General features: G+C 49.9%; 1 protein-coding gene across 2 annotated transcripts in view; it reads right to left on the bottom strand.

Annotated features, from left to right (window-relative positions):
- Window positions 1-16,931, bottom strand: part of COL22A1 (collagen type XXII alpha 1 chain) — a 236,355-nt gene that overhangs the window by 62,483 nt on the left and 156,941 nt on the right. For both annotated transcript variants that reach the window (XM_059165553.1, XM_059165552.1), the window contains exons 39-42: window positions 16,630-16,674; window positions 10,051-10,128; window positions 2,632-2,667; window positions 1,218-1,271 (exon numbers count right to left, since the gene is read on the bottom strand). In XM_059165553.1, coding sequence (XP_059021536.1) covers window positions 1,218-1,271; window positions 2,632-2,667; window positions 10,051-10,128; window positions 16,630-16,674 — 213 coding nt within the window. The remainder of the gene's footprint in view (window positions 1-1,217; window positions 1,272-2,631; window positions 2,668-10,050; window positions 10,129-16,629; window positions 16,675-16,931) is intronic.

Here is a 16,931-nt window from a genome sequence, read left to right as displayed (position 1 = left end):
TATTCTACTGTGGCAAATATTTAGAATAAGCCATCCCTCCTGAAATTCTGACCCCACCTGCAAAACTGAAAATGAGGCAGCTCACAGAGTGCGCACCTGTGCGCGTACACACACACACCCCTATCTTTAATTTCTCCATCCTTCTCCAAACACAGGAGGAAGGACGAGCTCTGGAAGGAGGGGGGCTTCTGAGAATGTCGCACTGAGGGGCGCCTGGGGGGCTCCGTGGGTTAAGCCTCTGCCTTCGGCTCAGGTCATGATCTCAGGGTCCTGGGATCGAGTCCCGCATCGGGCTCTCTGCTCAGCGGGGAGCCTGCTTCCCTCTCTCTCTGCCTGCTGCTCTGCCTGCTTCTGATCTGTCCGTCAAATAAATTTAAAAAAAAAAAAAAAAAAAAAAAAAAAAGACTGTGGCACTGAGAGTGGGGTTGGGGAATGAGAAAAGGCGGATGGGCTCCAGAGGGTAACTTTCTCCTCCGCAGGAGAACCAAGGAAGGGAAGGGGAGGGTGATGCATCATCTCTGCCTCTAGTGAGCTGAAGCTACAGAGGGAGATATGCGTGTCCAAGAAGAACCACTGCTACTTGTCATCAGAAAGCTGTGCCTCATAGAAGGTCATCGTGGCCATCCCTCCACTGGGGCAGAATATACAGTGCGCGACACCCATGAACCTGGCGCGCAGCCAGGCATCAGGGACCTCGAGATGCCTCAGCCACATGGTGCTATCTTCATGGAGCTCAGCTCTAGCTAAGCAGACGCAGAAGCCTGGCAGGAGGTAAGAGATGACTGCCACTGTCCCCATGTGGGAACGGACGCAATCCTCAGGGAGCATCAGGTCAGTCTGAGATTCCCATGGAGGGGGAAAGCCCATGCAGGGAAGGGTCAGGAACAAGTCTGTGGACAGCAAGTCCACGTCACCGGCTCTGAGCAGGAACGACCCGCTAAGGCTGTAAGGAAACCCTCCAAGCAAGTGGGAGGCGTAGTCGGGGATGCCTGGGAGCTAACAAGGTCTGGAAGCGAAGCACAAAAGCATGAGGAGGGAAACTAGACTGTGCAAAACCGTAGCTCCCGGGCAAGACAAGAGTAAAATCTAAAAATGGAAGGGGGCAGGGATGAATGGAGGGGTTTCCTGGTCTAGGGCAGCTAGGAGGTGGGGGAGGTGGGCTTCTAGAAGATTCTAGAAGAACCTCAGCTGAGCAGAGACTGCTGTTCTGTACTCACATCCTGGCCGGCGGGTCCCTGGGGGCCGGGAAATCCAGGTAAGCCTTGGGATCCCTGAGGGAAAGAGAACGACAGACACTTGCCATCAGTTTAAGCAAAATTAGATCCCTCCCTCCTTCCTTGGCACTAGTTGGTTCTCGTTGTACAAATGGCCTGTTACTATGAGGAATCTGATATAATAATGTGTGTGCCCAGATTCTCCGCTCAGCGCTTACTCATTTCGCCCACGCTTGTCGAGGTGGGCGTTACACACACACACACACACACACACACACACACACACAAAGATCATTCTGGAACACCTTGACTCTGAGCCCTCCTGCCCAGGCCCCATGTGGGGGCTCCTTCCTGGAGCAGAAGGGTCGGCTCTGGCAGTGAGCACGCCATGGTTCACCCCTGCACGTCTGGTGGCTGGCTCAGCCCGGTGCCCGGTGCTCAGAGGACAGCTATGATTTTTCATTACAGTATCACGCCCGTTCTGTTGAAACGTTCTGAACAGTATTGGGAATTCTCACGCATGTCTTTTTCACTGTGGATCCTGCTTCTTATGGGAATCTTCCTGAAGTGGACGTGCAGGTGGGAATCAGCACTTTGTGATGGCAGGAGCTGGGGCGGTGCTAACCCGGCCACTCTGAGACCTCCCAGATGTCCCCTCCACCACGACCCTCCAGAGAAGCCCCATCCCCCGTGTCCCGCACCCTACTGCTATGCTACAGTAACTCGCTCTGAAGTCGGATGCCTCTCCATGAACTCTTCTGGGCCTCCTACTCTATAAAAACGGGTATACAAACCCATTTTCTTAGTTCGGAAATTATTAGAGTGCTCAGAATTTTACATATAAGGTATGTCATCACAGGTGCTAGTCTGCAGCTGATCTGCGCATAGAAATCCACGTTCACTGCTGAACGCATACACTGTGCTTGTCAGCATCGGTGGCTTCTCCTAAGAACCATGGCTCCTGAGCCCTCCCGTTGCTTCCCAGCACTGAGCCTTCAGGACCACCACGATGGCCCAGGGGTCTAAGCAGGCTCGCTTTCCAGATTTAGAGAGATCCCTCCCTTGATCCGGACAAAGGCTGGGGCTAGTGAAGCCAGGATTCAAAATTCGTTCTGCTGGTAATTAGAGTCATCAAACCACACTGTCCTGGAACATGGAGATGCCCAATAGGAAAGCCCATCTCGGTCTGGCCAGCTACAGCATGGGCACGCTGGATTAGACGACCACCCAGGCCCTTCCTACTGTCATTCTGGAGACGGATGATATATATCCTAGAGAGTCTGCACTGTTTCATGCTAGGGATTTGCAGAAACCTCGTGAGTTTGCCCCCCCATCCCCCAACCCCCGCTTTAAAACTGCTTTCATTAGAACAGAACTTCCCCATTAAGCCCAACCCTTCATTTTACTCATACTGTACCGGCGGCCCTTTGTCTCCTGGTGGTCCAGAAGGGCCCTGAGAAACAAACAAACAAACAAAGCGTTAAATAAGTCGAGTCAGAATGAAACGTTTCTTTAAACATGCTGTCGTGTTCATTTGTAAGGCAGGACTTTAACTGTCCTTGGAGGGGCAGCTGACTCCCCCAAACTTCCAGCCAGTCACCCCTGCTCAACCCACCCAGGAGATCTGCCCAGGCAGGTCTCCCTGGAGCTTTCTCCATCTGTCCCCAAACAGGTGCTGCCCTATCCTGGCACCCACTTGGTTCCTGATGCCGGAGCTCCTCTCTAGTTCCTAGCTCTGGTGCAGGGTGGGACCCCACAGCCCAGAATCTTCAGGTGGTGCCTCCCTCCTGCTTGGGACAGGCTGGGGACACACTCAAGGCCAGGCTTCCCCCAGCATGGCCTGCTTTGGCTGATACCACAATTATGACTCCCAACTCCTAAAAGGGGGTCTCCCTGTCTCTCTCTGTTACACACACACACACACACACACACACACACAAGGGTCTGCCCTCTAAGTTCTCAGCTTAGAATCTGGCTTCTAGATATTGCATCGAAGATGTGGCCACGGACTAAATCATGAGTGTATGGTTTCGGTCCTGCTGTGAGCGGAATGCCCCCTTGCCCCGAGTCTGCCCTATGCTCCACTTCGGCATGGTTGATTCTCCCCTTCTACCTCAACACATTCTGGTCACACTTTGGTTCTCAGCTGAGATGGCCCCAGCTTTGAAAGCCTTCCCTGGTTCCTCCCAGGATACCCGTTAGAAACGGTCCCCTAACCCCGCCATGCACCCCACCCAGGACGCAGTGCCCAAGACTGTCATCCCTTCACAGCCATCTGTTCTGTCCCACTGAACGACGACCCATGTGTGGTCAGGTGGGCACTAAGCCCTTTGCTCAGCACTGTCTTCAGCACCTAGCCCAGCACCCCGTGGCAGCCAGGACACCATAGAGCACCGGAAATGGCACTCCATCAGAATTAACATTTTAGAGCATGAGAACTTGGGAATCAGGTATCAGCACCCTTCATTTTCACTGATGACCAGAGTGAGGTCAGAGGAGACTGGGACCTGCCCCAGCTCCCCCAGGAGTCACTCAACAGTGGAGTTAGCCCACCTCCTGCTCAGTGGAGCATACCCTGTGTCTCCCTGCAGCAGAGCCCAGGAGAACTGCTCCAGACGTTCCCAAGAGGAAGAAAGAGCTCACACAAATGTACCAGTTTCTGGCAGTATAACAAGCCAGGTCATCGCAAAGCCCACCTCCTAGATACATCTCAGGACGGACTGATAAAACCAAGGAAGCCACATTTTAAGAGCACAGCTGAGCACTTGAACAAAGGAGGGGAAGTCTCCAGAGCCCTGAAGGCAAGCAGGTAAGTCAGGCAACCAGTCAGGGAAGACTAGAGACTCACTTCCAACTGGGGTCTATTTGACCCAGCATTACTTCTCAGGGGCTCCATCCAGGTGGAAGTCAACAGCATACACACACACCTGATGTTTGCTGCTTTCAAAGCTGCTCCCCAATGAGACCACACTCATGCCTCAAGCAAAGGACCTAAGGACAACTGATGACTGGGGAGGGGAATGCTGCAAGGTCACTTCAAAGGCACCCTTGGTTCCAGATGAAATGCCATGATCACACCATGATCATGACCTCAAGCACTTAACTCGGTCATTCGATCGAGGTCCAGAGTCCTGCCTTACATCATCTACTATAAAATCCACATGAAACATGGATTCTGTTGTCAAAAAGGCATCCGTTTCACATCTCAGCCTTATCAAGTGTTAGCTGCTGGACCCTGAGGGAGTCGCTTGGTCTCTCCAAGCTTCCGTCTCCTCCAATGGAGTACAAAGCTAGCCGGCCACCTTGCGCTGAGTGATCGGAAGTCAGAAAGTTGTTCTAAGGAGAGAGCCAGGCAGAGCAGTGCCCAGCCCATCCCCACTACTATTCTGGCAATACACGTTTCACAAATACCAAAGTGTTGGGGTGCCTGGGAGGTTCAGTCAGTGAAGCGTCTGTCTTGGGCTGAGGTCATGATCTCAGGGCCCTGGGATGGAACCCTGTATCGGGCTCCCTGCTCAGCGAGAAGTTTGTCGCTCCCCCTCCCCCTACTTCCCCACTCGTGCTCTCTGCTCTCTCTCAAGCAAATAAACACATCATCTTCAAAAAGAAAAAAAGAAATATCAAAGTGTTGAGGAGGAAGATTGTACAATGACATTTCTAAATCTGAAGTCTAAACAAGTCAGCACCCACCACACCCTCTTCTCTAAGATTACGCTCTCTCATATGTTTGCTCAAGAGCGACTTCACCCCAAAGCACAGATCTTGGCCTTTGATACCATTTTCCACCAGAAGGAAACAGAGCTCCGCGGAGAAATGACGGCTTGCAGATCGGGACAAGACAGGGACACAAATCCAGCTCCGTACGTCTTTCCAGAGAGCAAGGATGCTATCAAAGATTTCTAGGCTTGTGTCAAAGGCACTCAGGGTCAACGGGATAAGCCCCTACTGGCCCCAGCCGAGACAAAGGGACGTCAAAGGGAAACACAACCAGACTATAAGGAAACACATCAAATGTGCTTGAATCCAGGAGTTCAAAATTACTGATGGAAAACAAAAGAACGAGTTAACCATCTTCGTGAGATGCAAAAGAATCGAGTTGTTATGCGACAATAATTGAAAGGAAAGACTGGAACATCCGTTCCTATCCTGCCTCCCACATCAACTGTACCACTGGGCATGTCTATTGCAACTGAGGGACCTCTCCTGCCTCTAGAAGTATTCTAGCAGATAGATAAAAAAGAACTGGTAGGACAAGGAAGGCGTCAATTTGCAAACCTTGATGTGCTAATTGATCTAAGCACTGGACATCAAAGAGTGTGAACATCACAAGGAGAGAGACCACCAGACCCCAGTGCCTCCTAAAGGAAGCGCACACTCCCTGTGAAGTCTTGCCAGCAACATCAAGCCTGAATCTGATCAAGGCTCTAGGCACAATTACGGATGTGCAGGAAACGCGGGACAGCGCGATGTGTTAAACAATTAAATTAACAAACTCCAGGCTTTGTTTCTGGAAAAGACTCCTGAGCATGAACTCATCAGTATCTCTGCCCCGCCGAGAGCCTGTCAGAATGTGTGTGTGTGCGTGGGGGAGGGGGGGCTAGCTCTGTCACATCCCAAGTGTCCCTTCAGGCAAGTGGCGTCCCCCTCTCTATCTCATTTGGAACCTGAAAAGGAGAAAGGAACCCCCTGGTGTGGACGCCCTGCTCGCTGCTGCCCCCCGCAGGCCGACCGGCATACTGTGGGATGCTTTAACTTTCCGCAGCTTTCATCTCTAGTCTAATTACTCCCTCCAGGATGGGGAGTTCAAAAAACACCTCTGTAAGGACCCTGACACATTTTACTGCACATAATCAGCTCATGCTTCCTTCTTCCATCAGGCTGTCAATCTAACAGCAAGGCAGTCCTGTCCGATGTGTGTCTCTGCCTACTTCTCCAAGGGAGGCATCAGGACGAGAGAGTCCAGGCAGGGGGAGGAAAGGCGGGATCCCAAGATGCAAGGCAGGGCGCCAGATGTTATTACCGATATTACCGTGTTGTCACCTCCCAACACCCCTGTTGCAGCAGCAGAAATTGTTGGTACTCGACCCATGAAGAAGCTCATAGAACCGGAAGGTCCGAGTTTCAGGGAGCCCAGCTGTCGGTGGGAATCCCACTCTGGCTGGCCTTGAGCTCCTGGGTTCAGGGAGATTCACAGCATTTTGATCTGCCCTCAGGCCTAGGCTGGATCATTTCTAAGCATTTAACACCTGGCTAAAGCAGATCACAAACAACCTGGAGATTAAAGGGGTTTTTTGTTAATGCCTTGAAGTAAGAGGCCAACACTCCCCGCCACTGCTTCCCCATCTGCGCCCCTGTCCAGTGAAGGCACACAGGTTGGCGGGGAAAGCCAGGGCTCCCTTCCAGGCAGTCGGCACTGCTCCTGGATGCCAAAGGCCCCAGAGTATCACGCTCCAGGAGGAAGGACGTGAGGAGTAACTTTTAGGCTGATCCATCCTTAATGGAAATGAATAATCCTGCTCAGCCTGCCGAAGCCACAGGCGAAGAGAACTGGCTTGGGGGGATGGGATGTGGGAAGCGATGTGCATCCTGCCCTGGACCAGCTGTGTGACATCGGCCAAGTCACTCTGCCTTGTGAAGCTCAGACTGTTTCCTGGGAAAACAGTGACACAGGAGACATGGTCAGTGCCCGTCTCTAAATGCCCTGAACACACAGGAACCTGGCAGCATCCTGGGCTTTCTGTTGCCACAGGACCACCCTTGGCCCAAGGACAGGGCAGGCAGGGAGCTTCTGGGAGTCGCCTTCACCCACTGGCCAATAGGAATGGGCACACAAACACCCCTGCCTCACACCCCCCCCCCCCCGTCAGACCACAGCTCCGCGTGTGCCCACGCCTCCTGGGCTATCTGTGGAGGGGAGGCCTGGTTGTCTACTGCGGAAGCCTGCTCATGAACACGCCTTCTCTTGCTTCCCCTCCTCTCCCCACAACACAATGCCCTAAGTGGTGATTTCTGGAGCATTTCCCAAATAAACTCCTGGTCCTTGCCCCCTGTTCTCAACAGAGGTTTCTGCAGAATCCAGCCTTCAGCTGATGGTTCGGCAACTTCTGGGGGACTCCGGGAGGCGGTGAGTGGGGCGTCCGTGCTTCTACCCCTGGCTCCCGGCCAGACACACGCCACTCATGGCCACGTTCCCATGAAGGGACAGTGGTGTCCCCGGCAGACCCACATCCCTGGCATCACCCCTTCCTCCCCTCCTCTGACTCTCAGGGCATCCCTGCATTCTCTGTGCAGAATCCCAGGCCAACAGGAGCCTAGGCAAAAGGCCAAAGACAAGATTTATGAAAACTCTGTAAGGTTGTGTCCACCACAGAAGCTCATAATAAGTTGAAGTGGAGGACAGACAATACCAGGCTGATTTACAGCTCCTGGGGTGCAGCCAGCCAATTACTTTTCAGGTGGAATCACTTAGGCACGAACATATTTCATGCTGATTTCAGGCAGCTCTGAACCTGGAGCGGGGATGGAGAGCATCCAACTCTGCCCACTGGCTTTCTGACTCAGGGCTTGACACCATGAGTCCTTAGGGAGCAGACAGGGACCTCCAGAGCCCAACTGAGGGACAGTGGGGCCTACAAACAGCTCAAAGCTTCCCTTGCAAAAAGTCTTCTAGTCTACGGGTCATTCCTTCAGGAAGCAGAATCCTCACTCCAGCAGATTCAGGAGAGGAGGAGAATTTCAGCAAAACTCTCCCCATGAGAAGGAGTCTGAACTACTATGTTTCTTCACGGCAATTTTGGCCAGAGTGTTCCTTCCAGCTACCAACAAACTGAAAAAAATAGCTGACAAAGTTGATAGAAACATGTAGGGGGGGACTGTGCTCCCTGAGAATTTCTTTTAAGAAAAACAAAGTAGCTCTAGACATTCCCGGGGGGATTCCATACACCTGTTCCATCCATGGTTTCTGGGGACATTTGGGAAGACAGGTGTCCCACTGCTAGGGTTGTGATAGAAGGGAAGAAGTCACTTCTGGTGGGGAGCCAGTGAGGCAAGATAGGGGCAGGGGGAGTGGGTGGGGATGCCCTGGAGATTTGGGGTACAGAGTGAGGTGCCCAAGACCAGTGCTGGGATGTCAGAGGACCACAGAGGGAAGGAAAGGAAGTTTCTGCTTGACAAGTGATATTATGGGGAAGAATCCACATTTCCCCTTCAAAGTATCTGAGAGACAAATGAAGAGCGGGGTTCCTTTCATTGTTTTCGACTATGGTCTGCACTTCTTGAATGCAAAACCAAGCCGAGACTGGGGCCATGTGCTACTCTGGTCCATGCCGGGTTCATGGCCCAGAGTTAGACCACAGAGTTAGACCGCACTTCTGGGTTAAGCAATGCTAATCCGGGTAGCATGGATATTATGAGGCTTAGCATTAGAAAAGGACTGGGTATTTGAGCTTCTTTTAAATAATAGTAAGACAGTGCTACAGACTGAATGTCTGCATCTCCTCCAGACTCTTATATTGAACCCCAAACCCCCTTGTGATGGTATTTGGAAATGGGGGCTTCCAGAGGTGACTAGGTAATGGGAGTAGAACCCTCATGACTACAATTAGTGTCTTTACAGGGACCCCAGAGGTCCTCTCTTTACAAGACCCTCTTTTTACAAAGACCCTCTCTTTACAAGAGACCCCAGAGGGGTACCTGCGTGTTTCAGTTGGTTAATTGGCGAACTCTTGATTTAGGCTCAGGTCATGGTCTCAGGGTCTTGGGATTAATTTTAAGCCCTGTGTTGGGCTCCATGCTGGGTGTGGAGCCTGCTTAGGATTCTCTCTCCCTTTGCCCTCTCTCTCTTAAAAAGAAAGAAAGAAAAGAAAAAAGTCAATACAATTTTAAGGTGCATTATTAACATACTGTGTGTCTTCAGCAAAGGACAGACCAAATCAGAAGATAAGTGACCAGGATGGAGAACAAGCCTTAAATTCTGAAGGCTATAACTCAGTAAAAGAGAGCAGGAGGTGTGCTTTTTTTGGTACAAAGGGAAGGATCAGAAGCAAGGGATAGAAGACACAGAAGACCATATTCCGATTCTCAATGAGAAAAAATTTCCAATAAATGTCTCTTCTCTATGGAAATAAGTGTCTAAATTTCAAAGCCAGATGTACTGGCTTTGAAAGGAGTATGTCTTCTTTTTCTAGAGATATTCAGGTGGAGGCTGGTTGAAAATAATATCTGTCTTCAACTTGGGTGGGGTCCCGGGCACCCCTGGTCCTTGCAATCTCTTATAATCCCCGGAATCACCACCTCTAAGAAGTCGGCAGACTCACTTCGGTCAGACTGGCGTGACTCGTTCATCACACTACCAACGGGAGGACCACACCACGAATTTCATTTTAGGGACTATATTAAAACCTTCCTTGATTCTATTTATGTCCTCACCTGATCCTAACTGGAGGCAGGGGGTCGTGGACTGCATTTGGCCTAAAGACACGAAAGCACATTATCTCTCCACATCACACCCCTTCCCCAGACAGTTCGGCTTCCCTACTATACCACAGATTTGCAAAAGTTTTCCCAGTGAATCATGTTTTCCCTTTTTAATTTTAATGAGTTTTGTGCTTTCTTCTTTCAATCAGACAAGTCTTGGTCCCCTCAAAAGCCTTATTCCCATTCGAAGTACACCAAGTTCTAGAACAAAGCCAGTGGACAGATCTACACCCCCTGACTGACTTGAGGACCAGTGGCACGCTCCTCGGTTAGAGTCCTTGCAGGCAGGCCCAGGGAGCCAGCAGGGAGTGGCAGTGTGGCTCTAGGGAGGGGAGGAAGTTCTGGAAGAATAAAGACTCACAGGAGGGCCAGCCACCCCGATGCCTGGGTCGCCACGGTTGCCAGGAGAGCCAGGGATCCCGGGTGCCCCTCGGTCCCCCTAAAGAGAAGAAAAATAAGATGATGAGGTCAGTTCTGGGCAGGACAGAGCCAGCACACAGAAGGAATTATGCCTCCTCCCACCGTCTTGCCTGCACTACCCATCAGCGTCTCTCCTGCCATGTGGACTCCGCATGTCCCCCCACGACCCCCAGGCAGCCCATCACCCACCCAGCCCACCGGCATGTGCATATCCAGCAATTCTCATCATGAACCTTTCAAAGCTTACCAGGCCCCAACCTTGATAATGCCTCCCAAAGTGGTTATAACAAGATGGCCCCTCCCATGTGACCATAGTTCCAAATTTTGCTGACCTTTCTCCAGACCTCATCATGCCTCCATCCTGACCTTGTCCCAGATTTGACTACGTACCTGTATTTCAGATCAGGTCCCAAATCACCAATAATTTAACAATAATTTGCCAAGTACCTCTTTTTCCCCAGCCTCTTCTCCAGGGTTGGGAGAGGCAAGAATGACTCAGCCATAACCATTCCCTTCGAGCACAGGGGTTGAGAGAGCATGGGTCTCAGTCCTGTCTTCAACACCCGCTCACAGTGGACTCAAGAAAGGGACAAGTTCCCCGAGCTTTAGTTTTACAAAGGTAGGTAGCCACAATGGCAGCCAGGTCAGAGACGGTGTGTTCATAAAACAAGGATACGTGCTCTGAGTGCCGTCCTGACACAGCCTGGCCCGGCTCTCTCTGTCAGTTAGCCATTGTGGCTGTGGCCCCTTCTCTTGCACCTGTCATTCTGGACTTTGATAGGAAGAGCATAAGGGAGGAATGTTTGCCATTTCCTGTAAAAGGAAGTTGAGACTGGATCATACCCTTTCATCCGCAATTTCAAAATCCTCAGCCGCCAAAAACAAGGGCTTGTCCTAACTCACTAGGATCTGAGGTGGACTATGGATAACCGTCATTGACTCGGCTGTGTGTGGATGCTTACACGTTTCTGATGCATCAGTGTGAAAGAGTTTGATGAGGACACTGGCCCACACACTATAGTCAATGTTAGACCTGCAGTTTGCAAACTGCTACCTTTCTAATTCCAAAGTAAACCCGGCTCACAACACACAGGGACCAGAACCCACATCAGCTCTGTGTGAGAGACAGCGCACCTGTATGAGGGCAGCTGAACTCAGCCAAGCCTCATGTGCATTGGTGGCTGATCTTGTTCGAGCTATTTAATATCCCTTCAAAGAGTTAATGCCCGTGACAAATGAAAAGAGCTTCAGAAGGTTGCTGTGAAGAACCAGTGAGACACGCACAGCAATCTGATCTCAGGTGGAAATTGACATTGCTAGGCAACAGTTTGCTTATTAATTAGGTTTCTAAGCATGAAAAACATCTCATTAATCATCAGCTTAGCCGCTCACCATCATTTCAATCAGAAAACTTTACATCTGGGCCTTTAAGAAAAGTAATGTTTCTAAGATGATTCGTGTTCCTGCTGTAGGACTCTGGCCTGGATGAGTACCTAAGTCACGTACTTGCTCCACCAATGCTTGTTGTTTATTTCTTTCTAGCAGCGATAAGGGCTGCTGGCCCCAAAGATGCCCATTTCCAACACTCCATGCTGAGTTCTGAAGAGAAATCACGTCCATGGGAAGTGGGAAGGATGGGGCTTGGGACTCACAAAAGAGATCAACTAGACCCCAAATCTGTCTCTAGCCACAGCATTCCTGGCCGTTATCCTTCCAGAACCACTGTGGCCATGCTTCCTGGGAGCTGGGGCAGCCCTCTGCCTCACCCCTGCCCCTGTACATAGGCCCCTCCTGAAACTCTCTTTGAAACCCCAGCTGGTACATTGTGTTTCTTTAGGAAAATGGGCTGTGGCTCATTCTGCGAAATATAAGATGCTTGGGGCTGCTAGGAAATCTAATTTGTATGCGGGGGGGGGAAGGCAGGAAGTCTAGAAATAAGACAAATACAGAGAAAAGTGTAATGAACAGAGGACGAACATGGTCCTCACGGTGCCAGTCACATGCACACTACACTAGTGAGAGGGACACGTGGGAAGATTCCAGAAAGGCAGTCAGGGTCCCTTTCAGGACAATGTCCACCTGAACCTGTAACCCTGGGCAAGTCCCACAACCTCTCTGCTCCTGAAGACTCTCATCAATGAGAATGAAAGAGAACGTTCTACCAAACCATCAGGGATCTTATGAAGACTCATTTCAAAGGGAAGACGCTATTTAACATGGAGTATTACAAGTATATTATTATCACTTTATTAGTGGAATTACAAGAGAGAAAACAAACCAAACACACATAAAAGCCAGATGAATCCATACCCTTTGGCATTTTAAAAATATTTAATACAGATTTCTTACCACTTTCTGTTTTAGCTGGGCTCCCTTCTTCCTTCCAAGGCTGCCTCATGAACACCAGCAAATGCTAACTACCACGAACTAGACCATGTCAACCGTCCATGTTCTAATATCCCAAACACCAACCCATCAAAGAAGACCACCTCAATCATTCAACTTCCAATACCCCACCTCTGCCTGTATTGCTCCCTGTTCTCCTCTAGATATTTGTGTAGATCTTCATTAATCTTAACACCTTGTTCTCCCATTGTGTCTGTCTGACCATCTGACTTCAATGGGAGAATCTTAAAACTGGGAACCATCCATTCATTCATTTACCCATTAATTCAACAAGTATTTTTCAAGTACCTAGAATAAGTCAGACCCTATATTGGGTACATTATCAAGACACTTTTAATAAGCTTTATTTGTTTAAATAAATTCTGTGTTTGAGGGCAAATCAATTTTTTACAGAAGAGGAGGTGGGATAGAGCCAGGAGGGAACACTCAGCCCAGCCTGGAATCTGAGTCTCTGCTAGTTCTTTCCTGCAAGGTGGACAGGCCTGGTTCCCTTCCTGTGCTTATGGCCCATTGCGATGCTAACATTTTCCCAGAGAAACAACACTTCACAGCTTAATGGGTTGAGACTTTCAGAAAAGAGCCTCAATAAAAGAGAAGAAGACCTCAATGCTCTGATTAGACTCAAGATAAAGAAAGAAATGGGTCCGTGAGCTAGGATCTGTGATACGAAGTCTAGAAAATATTTTGGCTGTAAGACATTCTGGGCCAGTCCAACAGCGTCCAGGGACAAAAGGTGAATAAGCGTGGGTCATGGAAGGAGACTATCATTTCTTTCTACATGAGCCCTTCAGGAGTTAAATATGCTTTGTTCATTTAAACAGAAAAGGACAGAGGGTCTCGGACAGGTGAAACCCCTTGCTTCAAGTCATCTATTCTGTAGGTCACTGAGTATCCTAACCCCATTCTGTATGAAGGCAGAGCCTGTTCATTTTGCTGGAAACAGGTGCCATTCAAGAAAAGGAAAGGTGTCTGTAAGAATCTTCCTGCAGTTGTGAGTAATTAGGAAGTGGGGGTTGCCAATGAAAACCTTTATGTGGTTCCTATCCAAGCGGCTTCCCTTCAGCACCGTGGACAGCACCCGCGGGGAGGAGGCTACTCCTAGGCTCTCTGGTTTCTCTCCGTCCCTCCCTCCTTCCCCCACTCCTCAACTAAAGACCTCTTGAATTCAAACTTACCTTCCCAATCCCAATTAACTATGGACATCTTTACTTCTAAACCACATTCTAAATTACAAAAGTATACAGTGTCAACGCTGGAATGGGTTATCTGTTTCCAGGCCTCCCATATTAAAGAAGAGGAAATATTTGGCCAAAGGACACCATGACTAACCTCCCCTGGGTCACCTGAAGTTTGACACTAGTTGGTCAGTTGGGCCCCAGGTCGAGGCTCACTGCACTCCTGCCTCTAACATGCTTGCCGGGGTGGATAAGGGCTCTCTAGATCCCCATCTCCATGCTGCAACCCTAAAGCTGACTCCACAGGGTGATTTCATCATAAGGACCACTAATATTTATTAAGCATGAACCTGGGACACCATGAGTTAGGCAACTATTTTTACTTGTATTATATCACTGATTTTCACCCCAAACTCAGCCTGGGAGTTGAATTTACTGAACTCATAAATAGTTATCACAGGGAAAGGGCATCTTAAGGCATTTCCAGTGCCCCTGTCTTCCTTTCTCTGAGAGGCTGGAGGCTCCCTGTGGGGGAGGAAAGAGAGAGCACAGGAGCACTGCTGATGACACGTGGGGCTCACAGCATCACAGGGGGCCTCAGAGGCCAGCCTCGGGCTGGCAACAGAGCCACAAGGTCCTCTAGAGTGTTGATTCTGCCTCCCATTCCTCTCCACCGTGCCCACTGCTCCTCTCCACCGTCCCAGGCATATGGGACAATTTTATATGCCACTAAATTCAAGACAAGTTGTTTCTGAGGGTTTGTTTTTTCTCCCCCAGAAAATAGAAAGTTGCCATATATTTACTCAGATCTCTCTGAAACATTCCTGTTTCTTTTGATTATGACCATGAACAACAAAATCACTACCAGGGAGTCACATGAGTGACCATGACCTCAATCAGCACAAGCTTAGGAGGCTTACAGAGGCCAGCTGCCTGAATAGGTGGGGAAACTGGAAGCAAGAAGTTTACTGCAGAAACAGCCAGCTCTCCTGAAGCCTCAAACTTCTCATTCCGGCTCTTATTGTCAACAAGCCGTTTACATACAATCTTAAAAACCAACACCCTCTGTGGCTTGTTGGGATCCCAAAGATACAGCTCTAGCATAAAAACGGTAAACACTCCTACTATTAAGTGGATGGGGACAGGGTTTGGGATAAAGCGTCCTGTAATAGCAGCATCTATGGTTTCCAGATGTGCTGTATCCTGACTAGCACAGCTGGGAGGGGTGGGAATGCGCCGCTGGAAAGTGCTGACTCGGCAAGTGGCTGGGGGGTGGCAGGCAAGGGCACTGAAGACAGACAAGACGAATTTTTAAAATGTGTTTTCATAAATACACGCAAGTAGGCAAAAGTAATATAATGATACAACATTTGAATGCGATTTTGAATATGCATATTAAATTAAAGCAAAAAAATACAGAAGCATTCCAATGTAGATCATTGATGGACTGACACATGCTTACGTTCAAGCATCGGAGTTGATCAAATCACAGTTCGTGGGACGTGGGTGCGTCCACAGTACATGCTCATCTCAGAGCACAGTCCACTTCCTGCCTCAATGTCTCCTCCCCGGGTAGGACCCCTCTGGGAAGCTCCTTCCTCACTCCTTCCCCTTCTAATTGCTGCGTACACTGTAAAATCAGGACAAACATCACCTCCTCCAAGAAGCCTTCCACCGTCAAACCAGGCTGGGCTGGGGAGGGTTCTCCAAGCTTTCTTGTGCCTCAAGCTTCCCTCTACCCTAGCACCTGCCTGCTTCTGCCTACTCGTTTATCTGCCTTTCCCTCCGATCCCTGAGCTGTGGGAGGGCTGGGAACATGTCCCATACATCACTGTTGGCCCAAGGCCCACTGCAAGAGCTGACACATGGCAGCCTAGTGGACGGGCCGCAGACACAATCATAAATGCTCTCGCAGGTGACCAGAGCATAAATGAGTCAATGAGAGAACCACTCAGTATAAAGAAAACTTCACGGAAGTGTCCCTAGTCACTCAGGAAAGCTCTTCTAAAAACAGTCCCTCCTGGGGGCTCCTGGGTGGCTCAGTCAGTTAAGTGTCTGCCTTTGGCTCAGGTCATGATCCCGGGGTCCTGGGATCCAGCCCCATGTCAAGCTCCCCGCTTAGCAGGGAGTCTGCTTCTCCCTCTCCCTCTGACCCTCCCCACTTTTCATGCATTCTCTCTCTCAAATGAGTAATTTATTTTTAATCTAAAAAATAAAAATTAAAAAAAAGCACAGTCCCTCCTGGGCCAAGTCAGCTTTTCTGAGTAATGGTTTTAAGTGAATTGAGGACGAGCTGGAGGATATTTACCAAAGCTTCCCGCTTTCACCCTGGGCACACAGCTAGCCCACAAACCCAGCTTCCCCTGCGTTCAGTGTCATGAGGTTGGGGGAAATGAATTACCACTTCCAGGTCTGGCCCACAGAGTCTGTCCACTGTCTTTCCCTCATTTTCCATTGTACACCAAGGACTCGTAGCAGACTCACGTCCTACATGGCGGGAGAGTCACCGGGCCAAGGCTCGTGGGTCTCTGAATGGCTGTGTGGGCCTAAGCTCCCCACCCATCACGCCTCCCAGTAGGCTTACTGGGAATGACATGGAAAGGTTTAGTGTGTGAAGCGTCTAAAATTTGGGGATCATCTGTTACTACGATTAGATTAAAAACACAAAACTGCTTAGATCTATTGCTCTGCCAGTTGAAGACCAGTGTCTTCTGCAACTTCATTTGCCAGCAAGCATTTATTAGGCACCAACTGTATGGCAAGGACTTCAGTATCACCAGTATCAGGAGCCCTACCGTCTTTAGCGAAGTGAGATGTGATAAACTATAGATCGGGGAAGTGGACTGAGGTGGGAGACGTACTTCATGATGAAACTGGGCCGGTCCCTTTGCCGGGCAACCCATGACAAGACATCACGACTTGCCTGGATACACACTCACCTTGATTCCTAGTGGCCCAGGTAATCCAGGTGGTCCACGCAGCCCCTGGGGAGATGATGGATGCAAACACAACCATGAGACCACGAACGAGCATTTACCCATCCACCACCAGCCAAGCTGTGTGCGCCCTACGCTGTGTGCCCGAGGGAGACGAGGGTCTCCTCAGGGGCTGTTGTTTATGAAGGAAAGCCCAGTTTTTGAGCTACAAGTCACCTGTGTGTGAATTCTGCCTCAGCTGCCTACAGCCTCTATGTGATCCTGAGCAAATCCCGGCCCCTCTCAGCTTGCTTTCCCACTTAAGG

Source organism: Mustela lutreola, chromosome 3 (genome assembly GCF_030435805.1).
Source record: "Mustela lutreola isolate mMusLut2 chromosome 3, mMusLut2.pri, whole genome shotgun sequence".
NCBI lineage: Eukaryota > Metazoa > Chordata > Mammalia > Carnivora > Mustelidae > Mustela > Mustela lutreola.
The sequence above is the reverse complement of the archived record's forward strand: the minus strand, read 5'-3'. Positions and strand labels throughout refer to the sequence as shown.